The following is a 17,303-nucleotide window of genomic DNA, read 5'->3' on the forward strand; positions in this document are numbered from 1 at the left end:
AATCGATGTAACTAGTTATTGAAGAATCTGAAATCAAATTATAAATCCTCCTCTTTGACGTATCAGACCATAATTTAACTACTTTTTCCCAAGGGTCAATGTTTTCCTTCAACCAGTTGTCCTTTTCTTGAAACTCGTCGTCAGTTACTGAAAATAAAAATAAATTGAATTAATTTATTTCTACAAAAACTAAAATTCAAACTACTGAAAAGGTTTAATTACTTACTATCAGAAAATAAGTCAGGATGAAATGCTAACTGAACACGATCCACAGCTCGCTCCTCCCGTTTTTTTTGTTCCAGTATTCTTTCTCACAATACCTCCACTTGAAAGAATGCGTGATCGATATACGTTATTATATCTTGTAAATAATTTGCCTTTTGCCAAAATTTTAGTCTTAGTGACAGAGTCGTAATTATATGGCACGTAGTACGAATGTTCAGACTCTGTCGGAAATGTTTTGGCAATTAAGGCAGCTAATTCTTTAAACCGTGCGGGAGTAATCCTGTAAATTTGAAAATAATTAAGCATGTGGATAAAATATAACGAAAAAATCATAATCTTTGGAAATGTACAGAAGAATCTCAATATAGTAAGTGACACTCAGTATAGTGAGTAACACAATAAAATAATAATGGATGATAAAATAAAGAATAAAATCTATCTTACACTAATTGCGGGGAAGTACGCATTTCGGAATCTAATATTACATCCATTAAATCATTTCTCAGGTTATCTGTCAAAGAATGATTAGATCGATAGTAATATAAAACACCGATTCCTAATATTGATGATTATAAGGCATCAATAAGATCAATTATAGGTGTAGACAAGTTGGGGCTTAAATCCCCAGAGTCAATTAAACTAAAATCTAAACTTTCGGAAACAGAAACTAAAGGATCGTAGAAACTTAAAAATTCTTGATGATCGGTCTCAATAATCACTCCTGAAATATGGAATAAAAATTATGATTATAGGCATTCAAAAGTATTGAAATGATCAAGAGAAAATTGAATAATAATCAGTAAAATAATTTATCGATTCTACCAAATCAAAATAAATGAATACCTGAGAAATATAGCTGAGAATTAGAATTATCATTTGAAATGATGTTAGTCAAATTATCAGCACCAAATTCTCGTTTCCATTTTGTCAGGAATTTAACTTGAAGACCGATTTTTGGAATGAGTTGCTTCACTAATTCTTCGGTTAAATTGTTAAATACATCTCTGTCAATTTCTTCATCTATAAATAAACCATTATAATTTATCTTTTAAAATAAATTTGGTGAACTTTCCAGCCATTTTTGAAATATCACTAACTAAATAAATATTTTTTAACAAGAAAAAAATTTATGTACCTGAAGTTCTGAACGTTTTTTTTTGAACGAAAATCAAAAAAAAATTTTTTTTGCTTTTGAAACTGAAAATGATTTTTCAGATTCAAAATAAGTCAAAGAGCCCGGGAAATAGTATATTGGATTCTCAAAATACCAAAACTACCCCTTCAGCCACCCCTAAGACTTAGACATCTAAAAAAAAAAATTCAAGAAAAATAGTTCAACGGGTCGTTTGAAGCTGCGATTTTTTTCAGACGCTCCTTTTACACCCCCACAGACTATAAAAAATAATCAAGCCGATAACTCCCCCTGAACTACCCTTCGAGCCACCCCAAAGACTTAAAAATTTTTTTAAAAATTCAAAAAAAATAGTTCCACGGGTCGTTTGAAGCTGCGATTTCTTTTAGACGCTCCTTTTACACCCTCGCAGACTACAAAAAATAATCAAGCCGAAAACTTTCCCGGAACTACCCCTTCAACCACCCCAAAGACTTAGAAATTTGAAAAAAAATTTTTAAAAAATAGTTCAACGGGTCGTTTGAAGCTGCGATTTTTTTTAGACGCTCCTTTTTCACCCCCACAGAATATGAAAAATAATCAAGACAATAACTCCCCCGGAACTACCCCTTCAGCCACCCCAAAGACTTAAGAATTTGGAAACAAAAGATTTAAAAATTGTTTAAAAGGTCGTTTGAAGCTACGATTTTTTGAACTACGCGGACAACTATTTTACGTCATTAGACAAAAATTGTTAGACTCTTAACTTTCCTGGAAGCGACCGATTAGCAACTATTAGCTGGTTTACTAACGTTGGTTTTTTCTACTGAAGATTTAGTTAATATGTGATGGTGTTAGCCGAGCCAAAGAATTTCGAACTTTGCAAATTACAAGACTCTTACGCTTTATATTCATGCAATTTTATTTAATCCTTTTGCGTTGCTTGTTCTGTAGTTCTTTGGTCGTTACCCAGGATACGCCACGTGGAGGCCACCATCTTTTTATAAAGGATATTAGTATTTATTTTATTAGATCGATATGCATCGATCGAACATTACTTGTCATTCTAATATCCTTTATCAAGTGTCCCACTCCCTTCCCCTTACAAAGAATTAATATACACTGTGCTTAACGATATGAAATATCAATGCCGAGCTTGTAAGAAGTATTTGAACAGCTTTTGTATGAGAAAAACATAGATAACCAAGCAGTAAACAATAAAAAAAAATTTCAGTTATTTCCAAGGTCAAAATAAGCGATTAATTTTTAAACTGAAATAAAATTGTAAATGTCAATAAGTAGCCCAGTGTAAGAAACTGCATCTTTCATCTTATACAAAAATGTAATTTGTACAGAACTCGATCGGCAATTCAACGACTAAGAATATTGTATTGCACGCCTCATTAGCGAAGCGTTGAGGTTGTGCTCTACTCTCGACATTTCAAAAACAGCAGTTTTCTTGAAACTGAAATTTATTTTTGTAATTTATATCGCACTTACAGGTTAATATGAACACACTTATATCAAGTCAAATAATTTGTCAGGTGTTAAGTCCAAGGGCATTTTTAGAGCGGTAGCGTAAACGGTGGAGGTTTGGACTAACAGTTTAAAGAATACGCAACGGAGGTTTTAATTCCGTTGTTTTAATTATTTATGTGGGACATTTTCGAGATACGAACTTACCACGCCTTCGTTTGAGACTGACGGATTTTTATGAGAATAGATGTACTTACTCTCTGCAGGAATTTTAGTTGTTATTGGATCCGTGATTCTGGGGGCTGCTGTTAGCGCCTTTTCCTGACTTGGGCCCTTTTTGTTGGTTCTCGCAGCGGATGGAGTTGGATGGATTTGGGCTGCTTATTTCGTGAAATGAACTGATTGAAAACTGATTTCACTTTTATTGAGATTTATTTTTATAAACATTAAAACTTACACTTTCACAATTTGATTTTTATGTAATTTAATTTACTGAATTTTAATTATTTGGTTGAGCTAACGTCCTCCAGTCCCCCGTAGGGTAAAGTGCGCGAATTTAGCTTTTTAATGATATTTTATTTAAACTTACAGCCCGGATTCTCGCCTAAGTGCAGAGCAAATTAGAACTTTGAGATTCCGGTTCTCTAGGATTGAATTTAATAACTAATACGTGGCCTGCCAGTTGAACCGAGTCTGAACTTAAGTGCAGCGCAAATTAAGATAAGGGAGTTTTACAAGGCACGGGTCCGTCAATTAAACGCGGAAGTCGAATTAATTGCTCAAAGACAAGGCGTTGGTTGTTGATCGCCTTTTTAAATACTTGCAGTGCTGAGATTGCAGAAGTCCCCGCTAGTCAACCAGCAGTCGCGTAGCTTATATTTTATTGTGGCTTTCGCGCATGGAGAAGTCTTCCATCTGCGCGGGTGATTTAAATTTACAGAAAAATTTTGGGGTGGACATAACACAGGCACATAAAATATATTTCAATAAAAATTTTTTAGTTTAACATAGTAAATAATAACATTAAACATAATCTTTTCTGGATGTCCGTGTATGGATGAGTGTTTGTGGCAGGGAAATTGGTCGAATAAATGATCGTACCGGAATAATTTTTTATTATCTAAAGTAATACACAATGGATTTTCTTAATTAATATGAGCGTTCAATTCACGGTCGTTAAATTATTATTTATACAAAACTAATATAAGACTGTAGATTTTTTTGTATATATATATATATATATATATATATATATATATATATATATATATATATATATATATATATATATATATATTGTAACAGGGTAAAATTACCCTTAATCGATAAGTCACCGGATATCGATAATTATTCGACATAGCACTGGCGCGTCTCGATCTTCGGGCCTAAAGGGAGAATAGGAGGGGGTGAGTTTGGGTTAAAATAGGTGTCGTGCAGTGGAAAAGGGAGAAGTAGTGTGACCGCCAGACTGAGTGCCACGGGAATCAAAAAGGACCGTTCCCGAGAGTAGTGACGAGACGAAGGAAGCCAACTACAACTAGGACTTCATCCTCAACGAGTAAGTTAGATCATCGTTTTGTTCGTCAAGGTATCAATTATTACTCTGGGAAAGAAGTGGACCGCGGTTCTTCCAATACCCAGTTACTTCTCCTAATTATTTATCAATTGGATCGTTAATCGATAAAATTTTACTAATAAATTAATTGTGGAACATTTGCTAGTTTGGATTTAGTGATTTTCATGGGGGTTTATACCCGAGGATCACTCAATCGACCTTGCGGAAAAATTTAATAACTAGAAATAATCAATTAATAAATTAACATCCGAAAATTTCGTTAATTTTATTGTTGTAATTTTTATAACAATTAACGTAGTAAAATTGATTGATTTTTGTCATTGAAAAAAATCGACAAATTTTTATTCGTGGAATTTTAGTCAAGCGTCAATTTTTGGTGTCGCAGTAAATTCCAATACCCAAGGTCAAGCAAAACAGCTAGCGAATGTTCTAGCAATAAAAATTGAATATTTCGACTTGTGTCGAATTTTTTATAATAGATAAAACTAATAGAAAATTATTGATAATATTTTATATTAAGAATTAATTAGTAAGAATATTTTATATTAGGAAAATTATTAATTGAGAATATTATAGAGTGGAAAATTATTAAGAATATTATATTAGGAATTATTTATTGAGAATATTATATTATGGAATTATTCCGTCAAGTGTGAATTTAATAATTTTGGGATTAAGTCCGTGAATTAATTAAATTAATTTTACTCTAATTTGATAATTATCGGCATGGACATTAAGTCCTAGGAATTAGTTAATTGAGTCAAAAATTGTCACAGTAAAAATTTCGTGAGAATTAGTTAATTAAACTTGTGTTAATAATTTTGAAGTGATGTAAAAATTTATATTGTGGTTAATTTATTTAACAAAAGCTAATTCAAGGTATTAAGCCTTTCGTTCGAAATAATAACTTAGGAATTTTAAGCTGTTTAATATTTTAAACCAAGGAAGATTAACAATTGTAATTTGAGAATTGTAATAGCTATTTGGAAATTGATTGTTAATTGAAAATTGTCGTTTTATTAATTACTAATGATTGAATAATTTAATTTAAATATTTAATTGAAATTAATTACATTCGATTTTATTAAAATAAAATTTATAAAGTAAAGTCAAGTTAGTAGTGTGAGTGTGAGACAAGTGTGGGTTATGTGTGAGTTGCAGAGTGATTAGGTCTATGTTTCGTCGCTGGGCCGTTACTGCTGTAGCTGGTGTGGGTTATGAGAGTGTGCTGCAGAACATCTAGGTCTATGTTTCGTCGCTGGGCTGTTACTCCTGTGAGCCGAGTCAACGAGCCCGGTATATGATTCGTCTCTGTGCGGGTGATTGTAGGTTTAGAAATCGGGTAGACGTCGGGAGGGGCTCGTCGAGATTAAGATATTGTTAAGAGTGGTTAGTGTGTGCGTGAGTGAATTTTGTTAACTAGTTTTAAGTCAAACCTTGTTAAGTTTTTTTATTGTTAATAAATGTTGATCAACCTTGTTAATTAATTATTTATGATTCAATAGCACCTTCCTCCACTCTTTCTACCCTAAGATTAAGTTTTCTCAGCTCTGGACCGGTTCCAGGAACCGTGATTAAAAATCCTGGTGGCGCCCTGATAATTGTATTGTAGTTAGTTTTGTTTATTTATTTATAAAATTGATTAGGGGCCAACCTGAGCACGTAAAACTGTTACAATATATATATCTATACATTTCATTATAATATTTTTTTTTCCTCACCTTAGAGCTTCGGCACCACTAAACCATAGCAGAATTTTCTGTTTCTTATCTCTCAATTTAATCAATTTTGTTGTGAAAAATGAGATTGTGAGGCGTGCACTCTTGAATTTTCCAAAATTTTGTTATCTACATTACAAAAAAATGAGCTCTCCAAAGAAAATTTTCAAATACACTAGTCACAAAAATTAAGGGATATAAAAAAAATTCCAAATTTTTTGGTGATTTTCAGCGAGCTGTAACTCCGAGGAAAATGATCGCACAGAAAAAAAAAAAAAGCAAATTGTAGCTCCAAGTGTCTAGTTTTTAGATATGACCATGAAAATTTTTGTCATCGTCAGGTCTGGAGAAATCTTAAGAAAACTACTGAAAAAAATTTTTCGAAATTTTTTTCGTCTTAAAAAGGTCTACGGGCTTCAAAAAATTTTTTCGATTGTTTCGTTCAAAAGCTCTTTTAGTAAATTTAATACCCTTTAATTTGACGTAATCAAAAAGCCTGTACGATAATTTGCCGCGGAGTTATCGTCAATCAAAGCAAAAAGTTTTTTTGACTTTGGAAATCAATAACTCTGGAAATAATGACCGTATAGGAAATCGAAGGAGGGTTTTGAAAACTACACAATATTCTCTATTAGAAAACGTAAACCGCTTTTGAAGAAAAAATTTTTTTGAATTGAAAACTCGGACTGAAAAAATGACAAAAATTCGCATAATTAAGGATATTTGGATAACTTGGTATAACTTTGGATAAAATGGATGAACGAAGGATATCGTTGGTAATTTTTAACTTCAAAGTGTCCCTAAAATCCCTAAAAATTCAAAGCGCTGCGATTTTTTGTTCATAGTGCCCAGAAGCTTCAAATTCTGCGTTTTCGCAAAAATCACCATTATGAGCAATTTTGTGATTTTAATTCATTTTTCCATTGAAAAAATTTTTTTTTCAAAATTCTTTATTTTTTCGATCAAAGAGATTGATTTTTCAAGAAATTTGAAAAAAAAATTTCAATTTTTTCGAAATTTTCTCAATTTTTTCGACTGTTGTTTTACCGCCGGCATTAGCGTTACCCAAAGCGTACCACGTGGAGGTTGCTCGATCGGATTTTACGCTTCTCACACACACGTGTGTGTGTGTGTGTGTGTGTGTGTGTGTGTGTGTGTGTGTGTGTGTGTGTGTGTGTGTGTGTGTGTGTGTGTGTGTGTGTGTGTGTGTGTGTGTGTGTGTGTGTGTGTGTGTGTGTGTGTGTGTGTCTTTGTCTGCGTGTTTGTCTGTTTGCAGCTGCCGAATGACCTCTGTACGCACGGCAGTAACTGCTCAGTACCGTGTATTGCCACCTCTGTTCCGAATCACAGCTCGTAAACGCTCTTGCATGTTGATGCATCGTCGAATATCACGTTGCGAAATTCCTTGCCAACAACGTAACAACGCTTGAGTCAACTGATGAAGATTGTGCAGTTGCGATAGTCTCGCCGCAATCGACGCCCAAGCATGTCCCAAACATGCTCAATTGGGTTCAAATCAGGACTCATCGCTGGATGATTAAGCGTTGTTACGTTGTTGGCGCGGAGAAAAATTCGCGTACGAACTGCAGTGTGAGGACGAGCATTATCCTGCATCAAAATGAACCGTCTTGCCCCCATGCGTGTGCGCATAGGCAGGACGTGTGGCTCCAGAATTTCGTCGACGTACCTATCGGCAGTCAACGTCCCACGAACGATGACCAACGGGGTTCTGGTATTGAAGAACACGCCTGCCCACACCATGACTGATCCACCATTGAAAGCTGTAACTGGTTTCGTAAAACCATCCCGATCTCGTTCTCCACGACGGCGCCAAACGAGAGATCGTCTATCGCTGCCATGAAGACAAAATCGAGATTCGTCAGTCCATAATACACTGGTCCACTGTCTACGACCCCAATGGTGATGATCATGAGCATAGGCCAATCGGGCTCGGCGATGTCGTGGAGTGAGCATAGGCACGCGATTTGCGCGTCTAGCGCGTAGTCCTTGCTCTCGAAAGCGATTTCGAACCGTCGATGCCGATAAGTGTTGTTGATGAGGACGTTGTCGACGATTGCGAAATTGATGAGCGAATGTGTGGGCATGCGCAATAGGGTTTCGACGAGCTTCTCGAATGATAGCTCGATCATCACGCTCGGTAGTGATTCGTAGTCTACCTTGACCCGGACGACGATCGTAACTTTGAGTCGCGTTAAATCGGGCATAGGCCCGACTGATAACGGACTGGCTCATTCCCATAGAAGCTGCTACTTCCACCTGACTGTAGCCCTCTTGAAGGAGGGTAACAATGCGAGCCACATCTGTGGCAGCTAAATGTCGACGAGGCATATCAAAAGGTGCTTATCAAAGAAAAGCTTACATAAAATTCACGTAAGGAATTTAGGCTAAAAAGAAAACGTAAAATTCACGTTTTGTGTGAGGAAAAGCCGAACTCCGCGGGGGTATATCAATTTGTTTTTATTGAATTTTAAAATGAGATTTAAAACTAAGGCAGTTGTAGCGGACAGAAAAATTGAGTTAATTTTTTTGACAATAGTGAAGCATTCTGAAGACGATAAAAAAAAAAAAAAAAAAAAAATTTTTGATAAAAAAAATTTCGAAAAAAATTTTCGAAAAAAATTGAAAATTTTTTTTTTTTTTTTTCAAATTTCTTGAAAAATCAATCTCTTTGATCGAAAAATAAAGAATTTTGAAAAAAATTTTTTTCAATGGAAAAATGAATTAAAATCACAAAATTGCTCATAATGGTGATTTTTGCGAAAACGCAGAATTTGAAGCTTCTGGGCACTATGAACAAAAAATCGCAGCGCTTTGAATTTTTAGGGATTTTAGGGGACACTTTGAAGTTAAAAATTACCAACGATATCCTTCGTTCATCCATTTTATCCAAAGTTATACCAAGTTATCCAAATATCCTTAATTATGCGAATTTTTGTCATTTTTTCAGTCCGAGTTTTCAATTCAAAAAAAATTTTTTCTTCAAAAGCGGTTTACGTTTTCTAATAGAGAATATTGTGTAGTTTTCAAAACCCTCCTTCGATTTCCTATACGGTCATTATTTCCAGAGTTATTGATTTCCAAAGTCAAAAAAAACTTTTTTGCTTTGATTGACGATAACTCCGCGGCAAATTATCGTACAGGCTTTTTGATTACGTCAAATTAAAGGGTATTAAATTTACTAAAGAGCTTTTAAACGAAACAATCGAAAAAATTGTTTGAAGCCCGTAGACCTTTTTTAAGACGAAAAAAAATTTCGAAAAATTTTTTTTCAGTAATTTTCTTAAGATTTCTCCAGACCTGACGATGACAAAAAATTTTCATGGTCATATCTAAAAACTAGACACTTGGAGCTACAATTTGCTTTTTTTTTTTTTTCTGTGCGATCATTTTCCTCGGAGTTACAGCTCGCTGAAAATCACCAAAAAATTTGGAATTTTTTTTATATCCCTTAATTTTTGTGACTAGTGTATAATTCGGTCAGCAGTAATGCGACCAAGAATACTGGTTTCGTAGGTATTAACAATAAAAAATGTTAGAACAACTTTTTCGAAAGAAAAAAAAGTTAAATAGAGACGAACTTGATGAGTAATTCGGTCAGCAGTAATGCGACTAAGAGTGTATTTTTTTTTTATATGATTCATTTTAATATTTAGCAATAAACGTAACGGTAAAGTTTGAATCATTAACAATGAAACATAATGTAATTACGCAAATACACTGTGTTTTCTTCGGTCAGCTGAAAAATTACCATGATTGGGAAAAAAAAAAACATGAATATAACATTATTACACAGTTATAAAACCATTGAGCACTTACCTTACGTAGAAACAAGTAGTACCTACAAAAAATCTAAAATCGTTAGGAAATTTTAATCTTGGGTAATAAAATCATTCAAAATTTTTCATTAAGTCAATTTTTTAACATAACTAGAAATAGAATTTTCGAATATATTTCCGAGAAAATTCGGAATGAATATAGATCGATAATAGATTAAAAAAAAAATAGAGTGGGACACTTGATATTAGAATGACAAGTAATGTTCGATCGACGCATATCGATCTAATAAAATAAATACTAATATCCTTTATAAAAATATGGTGGCCTCCACGTGGCGTGTCCTGGGTAACGACCAAAGAACTACAGAACAAGCAACGCAAAAGGATTAAATAAAATTGCATGAATATAAAGCGTAAGAGTCTTGTAATTTGCAAAGTTCGAAATTCTTTGGCTCGGCTAACACCATCACATACTAACTAAATCTTCAGTAGAAAAAACCAACGTTAGTAAACCAGCTAATAGTTGTTAATCGGTCGCTTCCAGGAAAGTTAAGAGTCTAACAATTTTTGTCTAATGACGTAAAATAGTTGTCCGCGTAGTTCAAAAAATCGTAGCTTCAAACGACCTTTTAAACTATTTTTAAATCATTTGTTTCCAAATTCTTAAGTCTTTGGGGTGGCTGAAGGGGTAGTTCCGGGGGAGTTATTGTCTTGATTATTTTTCATATTCTGTGTGGGTGAAAAAGGAGCGTCTAAAAAAAATTGCAGCTTCAAACGACCCGTTGAACTATTTTTTAAAAATTTTTTTTCAAATTTCTAAGTCTTTGGGGTGGTTGAAGGGGTAGTTCCGGGAAAGTTATCGGCTTGATTATTTTTTGTAGTCTGCAAGGGTGTAAAAGGAGCGTCTGAAAAAAATCGCAGCTTCAAACGACCCGTTGAACTATTTTTCTTGAATTTTTTTTTTTAGATGTCTAAGTCTTAGAGGTGGCTGAAGGGGTAGTTTTGGTATTTTGAGAATCCAATATACTATTTCCCGGGCTCTTTGACTTATTTTGAATCTGAAAAATCATTTTCAGTTTCAAAAGCAAAAAAAATTTTTTTTTGATTTTCGTTCAAAAAAAAACGTTCAGAACTTCAGGTACATAAAAATTTCAAGTGCAGAAATTAAAAAAAAAACTTGAAATTAAACTCTTTAGAAATGTATTTTTTTGTAACTATTTTACTAATAATAAATCTAAATAATTGTCGTACGTTTGATCGTCTCAATATTTTAAAATTAAAATTTTCAAAGCTATTTTTATAAAAAATATCATTAATCTCAAAAAAATTTCTTTGATTTATGCATGTTTATTATTTTGCATTATTAATTAATAATTGTTTTATTTTGTAAATTTTTAGCATTAACAAATAGGACTTTCTAAATATTCGTCGATGAAATAAATAATAACTGTCAATAATTGGGTTCCTGCGAGTAATAGATTACTTTTAGTTTGTAGAGTAAAGACGGGCATTGAATATAGTGAATATTTAAAGATTTTCTGATAAAAATTAAAAAAATGTACGGTTAATAAATTTTTGAAAACATTTATTTATACATTTAAAGAAAATTATAGAAAAATTCGTCGTAGAAATGTTAGGTTAGTTAAAAATTAATATACTTACCCTCAAAAGTTTTTTTAAGAGATCCTAAATCCCATTCATCTAATTTTTCGCTAACCCAAGACTCCATCAAGGTTGGTAAAGTTCGATTACTCACAATTATTCTTTTAATTATTTTATTATAAATTTATTTTATACATAGACTCACATGAACCGAACTTGTATACAACACTCAATAGGCGGGAAATCTCTAAAAATTACTATAGTCTCAAAACGTCGACCGCAGTGACAAACATGTACTATAGTATTACTGCACAGAGTATAGGTTTTCGACTCACTTGTATTTTGATAATCAAAATACCGTATATTTTGTTAATCACAATACTTATTTTGATAATCAGAATACTCATTTGATTATACTTGGTATTCTGATTATCAAAATACTTTTTTCTCAGTGGCACTACTCTTGTATTGTTTAATAAAAGAGAGAATAGAGAAAAAAAATCTTTGGAAAAAATAAAGGGAAAGTTACGAACTAGACTGAAATTCATTGCTCGCGACAAGAAATTCTGACAGTCCAAGTTAAAAGGAGAAAAAAATAACGAAATTTTTCCTTTTTCATCTAAACCCTAGAATTGAAGACTGGTAAAGCTTTTTCGGTTGGCTTTTTGACCCGATGTTTTTTATGTGATGCGACATCATCTCCAAGAGCTAAAAGCACTATTTTCGGTCGAATCAACTGAATTTTTATGACAAAACTAAAAAATCTATTTTATGTCACCTGAGTACTTTTCCGAGATTTTGCGATATTGAAAATAAATAAATGAAAATCGGCGATCAATCAAAATGAAATTCAATTATTTTATCGGAAAAGAATTTTCTTTAAAACGCTTTTTTATCAAGTTGTTTTTTATTTTATTTAATTATTGGTTGTATGCTGTGATTTTTAAAGTAATTTTATTAAACGCGATATTTATTTACATTTTATAAAGATATTTACACTCGAATTATGTATTTGAGATTTCACCACGTGTTTCCCCAGAAGCTAGGATTAAATTTGCATACCGTGGAGATTCTCGTATGAAAGGCAAATATTCTCGGTATGGAGATAAGCATTTACCATCAGCGACACTCAACAGCCACCGAATAATATTACCAAGGCTCCATCTCTGCATTTTAATTGTCTCTTTAAAAGAATAATAATATTTAACGTTTAAAAAATACAGTACTAGGTTCCTTCTCGAGTAGTTACTTTCTCAACCAAATTGATAAATATTCACCTCTACCTTCGTCACTATTAATTTAATATAATTACTCTCTTTATTTTTATTTATTACGCACTCGGTTTAATTTGTTCATTTTTTTTTATTCATTTAATTGTAACAAAAGTCTATTCCATAGTTACAATTAATTTTTTTTAAGTAAATTGAAACTGATATTTTGCTATACGGTAGTCTGTAGATATACTAAAAGAAGACTGAGTCTTGAGAAATATTTTTGAGAGTAAATTCTTGATTAAAAAATATAATTCTCCAAATTTATCAATAATTTCGTTTTCTTTTAAGAATTTTATATTTCTGATTCAAAGAAAAAGTTTTTCATTTAATATGTAAAAAACAAAATTTAAATGTAAAAAAAAAATTTAATTGATTAGAAAAAAATCACGACTATAAAAAATTATAAATCTTATACCGTCAATTTATATAAAGTACGCGATAATTTTTTTCACCATTGCACAGCAAAAGAGTATATACGTTAATGGATTATTAAAACACATTAAAGTAACTCTAGCTCACCAGATTATTTTAATAATCCAGACAAATATTCGCAACCCATTTGGTAATTACTGAATTCCTTGAATTCTCTTGCAAATTCTTCAGCTTTTACGTCCGAATAAATTTATTTACGAAACTCCCCTTATATTTATTCATTCAATCCTTCATCTATTCATTCATTACCCTTCTCAGTCACTTGCTGCCACTTTTATTTTTACTAGAATTCAAATTTGCGCGCGCAAGCGCGCGCCTTACTATAGCGTTTACATATTTTTTTATGCTCATGATATATTCGACCAATCACGTTACGAATAGTTTGATGCCACATACATTTCATCTCAATTTTATTATGGGATTTTATTAATACAAACTTCTGCCATGAAATAAAAAAAAAATAAATATATTACGCGGTTGATTTTTAATAATCCTTGGCCTAGTACCGTCACGTGACGCAATTTGTCACGCTCTGTACTCGCGGGGTACTTGAGCAATAAAATATCTGAGAGATAAAATCGTAGAGCATTCGAGTTTGAAATAATATTTTATATTTTGCCGAAGTAAACATAACATGGAACCTGTGTTTATTTTTTTGTTTCAGAAAAGCGAGTGATGGGTGGATAGATAGTAAAGTGTTGAGTTAAGTACATCCATAAAAAATAATGAAGGTGAGGAGACATCACTTCCGCCGATAGGAGGAAGTTATGGTGTCTTACCGGGTGCAATGTCTGTGGCTGCACCCGTGGCAACGTGGCACCGAGCTCACCTTTACAAGGCGCTCGCCTGCGTCGTTATTGTGCTTATCGCGCTCCAATATCTCCTCAGCGGCGCTATAGATGGACACTCTATTGAGACCATGTTTACAATCAATGCTTCCAGGTTCGTAATAATTTTTTTTATTGTCAATTAGATTAGAAAATAAATTGCTAGATAGTTTTGCTGCTAAGTGTTCAGTCGGTCACTTGACATCGAGGAGTCAGCGCGGTAGCAGAGAGCGTAAGTTCGATTCCCGCGAACGACCACAACTATATTTTTCGAGTTTTTAATTAAAAATAAAATTTGCCTCTTACATTCAAATTATAAAATTAAATTGATTTTATTTAATTATATTCTAAAAAATTTTATACGTCAAGCTTAACTAATCATCCTTCAAACACACTTTTTAACGAATTCAATTTTTATCATGAACTAGTTAAGTTTATATTTTTTCCTCCCTGTAGCATTTTTCGTATTTTTATTCCACTGTGTTATTTCGAATAGAGTGTATTTTTATGCTACGCTCAACATAAAAAGAAAAGGTATCACGTCCAGAATAAAGTGGCTTACACACTTTTTATTATACTATCTTAGGATTTTCCTCACAATTTTGTTTTATAAAATATTTCGGGAGTTTTTGCTCCTCTCCAACCTAGAGATTTTTTATCTGTATCATCACAAAATAAAGAAATATTGCCTAAGCTAAACTCATTTTACGCCGCTTCGTTAGACCGCTTCACGCTGATTAACTTTTATCCGATTACAACATGGTCATAAAGTATTAAACTTTTGGACTGGTCCTTTTTAGTCGAGTAATAATTAATGAACTAAGCCTTCGAAATTAGAGCAATTCAAGTTACCGCAATTGAAACTTTTGAACATTAATATAACAACAATCGTAATTATTTTTTTAAATATCTAAAGAATTAATAGAATTTATGATGACAAAGTTCTGTATAGCAAAGAAAAAAAAAAATAAAAATGTCTTATCATAAATAAAAAGAAACATAGCATTACGATTACGATAAATAATTTTGTAAATAACGACAACTTATTTCTGTAAACTGATATATAAATATTAAACATTAAATATCGCGTATGTACTTTCGTAAATAAATATGTCATATATGTACTATTATACGCTCGTTGTGTAATTCCCTAGCTTTTACGCGGTATATGAGCATAAGCAAATTAATCATATCGTTTACATAAATAAAACAAAATAAATATAATAGTTTTGACGATAATTTACGGACAAAAATATACGTTCAGCACGTACGAACAATAAAAAATAATAACACTGCCGCTGGATATAAATTAAACTAATTGCCACTTTTTTAAATATCAAAAACTTTTAAATTACTTGTATTGTGTGTACTTTTTATATTTATTTAAATGCACTGAAAATTTAAAAGCATAGTCAGAAAAAAGTTAATGGCCTTTAATGCAAATGACGTTGCAATTAAATTATAATTACAATTATAAAATATACGTTATTTTCCATAATTGTGAATTGAATGATAAAAATATTTTTTTTGGAAGCAAATGATTAAATAGTTAGACGTTTATTTCTCGTAAAAGAAATCTAAAATTCGATCCGTATCGTCAATAAATAACTGAAACCGAACTCAGGTGAAGATTTATTCAGAAAGTCACTTTAAATTCTCCCGACATTCTTTTCGTTACCGCTCGTCATCGAGACTAGGATAAAAAGTTTCGTCGTACGTGAATGATAGCTCGAATCCGTAAAAAAAAAAAAAACGGGTGAAATGTAAAATATCTTCCGGTTTTCATTTTCAGTCTTCACTCAAAAAGACGTTAAATAAATAAATAAAATAAAAGACGGTAAAAATTAACGATATGTTTTATGTAGACAACGCAGACTTGCGCGGTATGTTCACCACACCGGAAGGAGGCATCGATTCGCGTGATCCAATTATATGAAATTCTATTACAACATCGTTGGATGTTGGATGGTGGATGTCCGGCCGATGAAATGCCAACGAAATCTATCGAAATTTAGTTCAGTATAGCGCCACTTTTGTAACACTCCCGATTAATTTTTATTTATCGTCAACGCGAATAAATCTCCATGGAAAATGGGCGATTTTTTATTATGGAAAACAAAATAATGTCGGGGTAAAAAAATGATAAATTAGTCAGAGAAAGTAGAAAACAATTGGATTTGGATTGGAAAAAAAAAACAGTGGTATACTATACACTTTTGAGTTTGAAATAACAGAAGTCTCGTGGGACATTGTGCCATTAGTTATCGCGGGTTTTACTCTCATGTATGTCGGCGACAATATCCTCTAGAGAAAGAGGCGTAACCTGTGACATTACACGCCCTCTCGAGAGTGAGATTATATATCTGTATCTGATAAATATATACATGTAGATAGAGATATGTGAGAGCAGAGAGTAAAGGTTTATAAATTGAAAGATAGTCTGTATTGGAAAACGACTAATCCGAATTATTCTGGCCACGAATCTCTACCGAATCGATCGGATTAATTAGCGTAATTACTTTATCAGGAACTGTTTAAATCAGTGATTATTCTCAAAGGCTTTATTCGCTGGACAATGTATGCACTAAGGGAAATATGCTAAGTAGACGTTTATTCGACACGATTAACACATTTTAGTTTTGATTTTGATTCGAGAGGAAAACTCATTTTAAATTAACCAGAAAATTTCTTGACTAAAGTCAAATTTGCTTAAACCAAAAACTATTTCTTCGGTCAAAAATTTTTCTACTCAGTTCTCGTAAAAAAGTTATACATTGAGTTATAAATTTTTGGTACAATGTTGTAGAAATTTTTGATTTTTAATTTGATTTTCTACTCAAAAAATTCTAAATAATCTTTAAAGATTTAAACCATTTAGAATTCATTGTTTTTTGAAGAATTTCAGAAATAATTTATACAAACGTTATTATATATTTTTTATCAATTAATAGTTTGAAACGGAAAAAAATCTTCAAAAAGTTCAACATTTAAGAATGAACGATAGATTTGTTTCTATTAGCGAGGTTAGAATAATATCACGACAATCACTAAAAAAAGTCACAACTCACTTGAGAATGATATAATTGGCAATTATGAGCTCTATACATTATTCAGTAAAAAAAAATTTCAATCCTCAATTAAGTGGCAATATTCGAGTCTAAGTGCTTTGATTTTTAAAATAACTTTTTCCGAGCATGGTAGTCAATTACATTTAATTCTCAAGGACGTGGAAATTTCATTCTCTCTTATTTAATTATTTGAGATC

The 17,303-nt window shown here is 32.2% G+C and overlaps 2 protein-coding genes across 3 annotated transcripts in view; one reads left to right on the forward strand and one right to left on the reverse strand.

Annotated features, from left to right (window-relative positions):
• The window catches only part of LOC141536358 (sperm flagellar protein 2), a 179,964-nt gene that overhangs the window by 140,219 nt on the left and 22,442 nt on the right, over positions 1 to 17,303 (reverse strand). The window lies entirely within an intron of this gene.
• The window catches only part of LOC141536241 (beta-1,4-N-acetylgalactosaminyltransferase bre-4), a 59,572-nt gene that overhangs the window by 26,214 nt on the left and 16,055 nt on the right, over positions 1 to 17,303 (forward strand). For both annotated transcript variants that reach the window (XM_074256621.1, XM_074256622.1), the window contains one exon: positions 13,876 to 14,153. In XM_074256621.1, the coding sequence (XP_074112722.1) occupies positions 13,999 to 14,153 (155 nt within the window). In that variant the 5' untranslated portion in view covers positions 13,876 to 13,998. The remainder of the gene's footprint in view (positions 1 to 13,875; positions 14,154 to 17,303) is intronic.

This window comes from Cotesia typhae, unplaced genomic scaffold (genome assembly GCF_013202065.1).
Source record: "Cotesia typhae breed Kobodo isofemale line unplaced genomic scaffold, CoteBio_Ctyphae scaffold_152, whole genome shotgun sequence".
Classification (NCBI taxonomy): domain Eukaryota; kingdom Metazoa; phylum Arthropoda; class Insecta; order Hymenoptera; family Braconidae; genus Cotesia; species Cotesia typhae.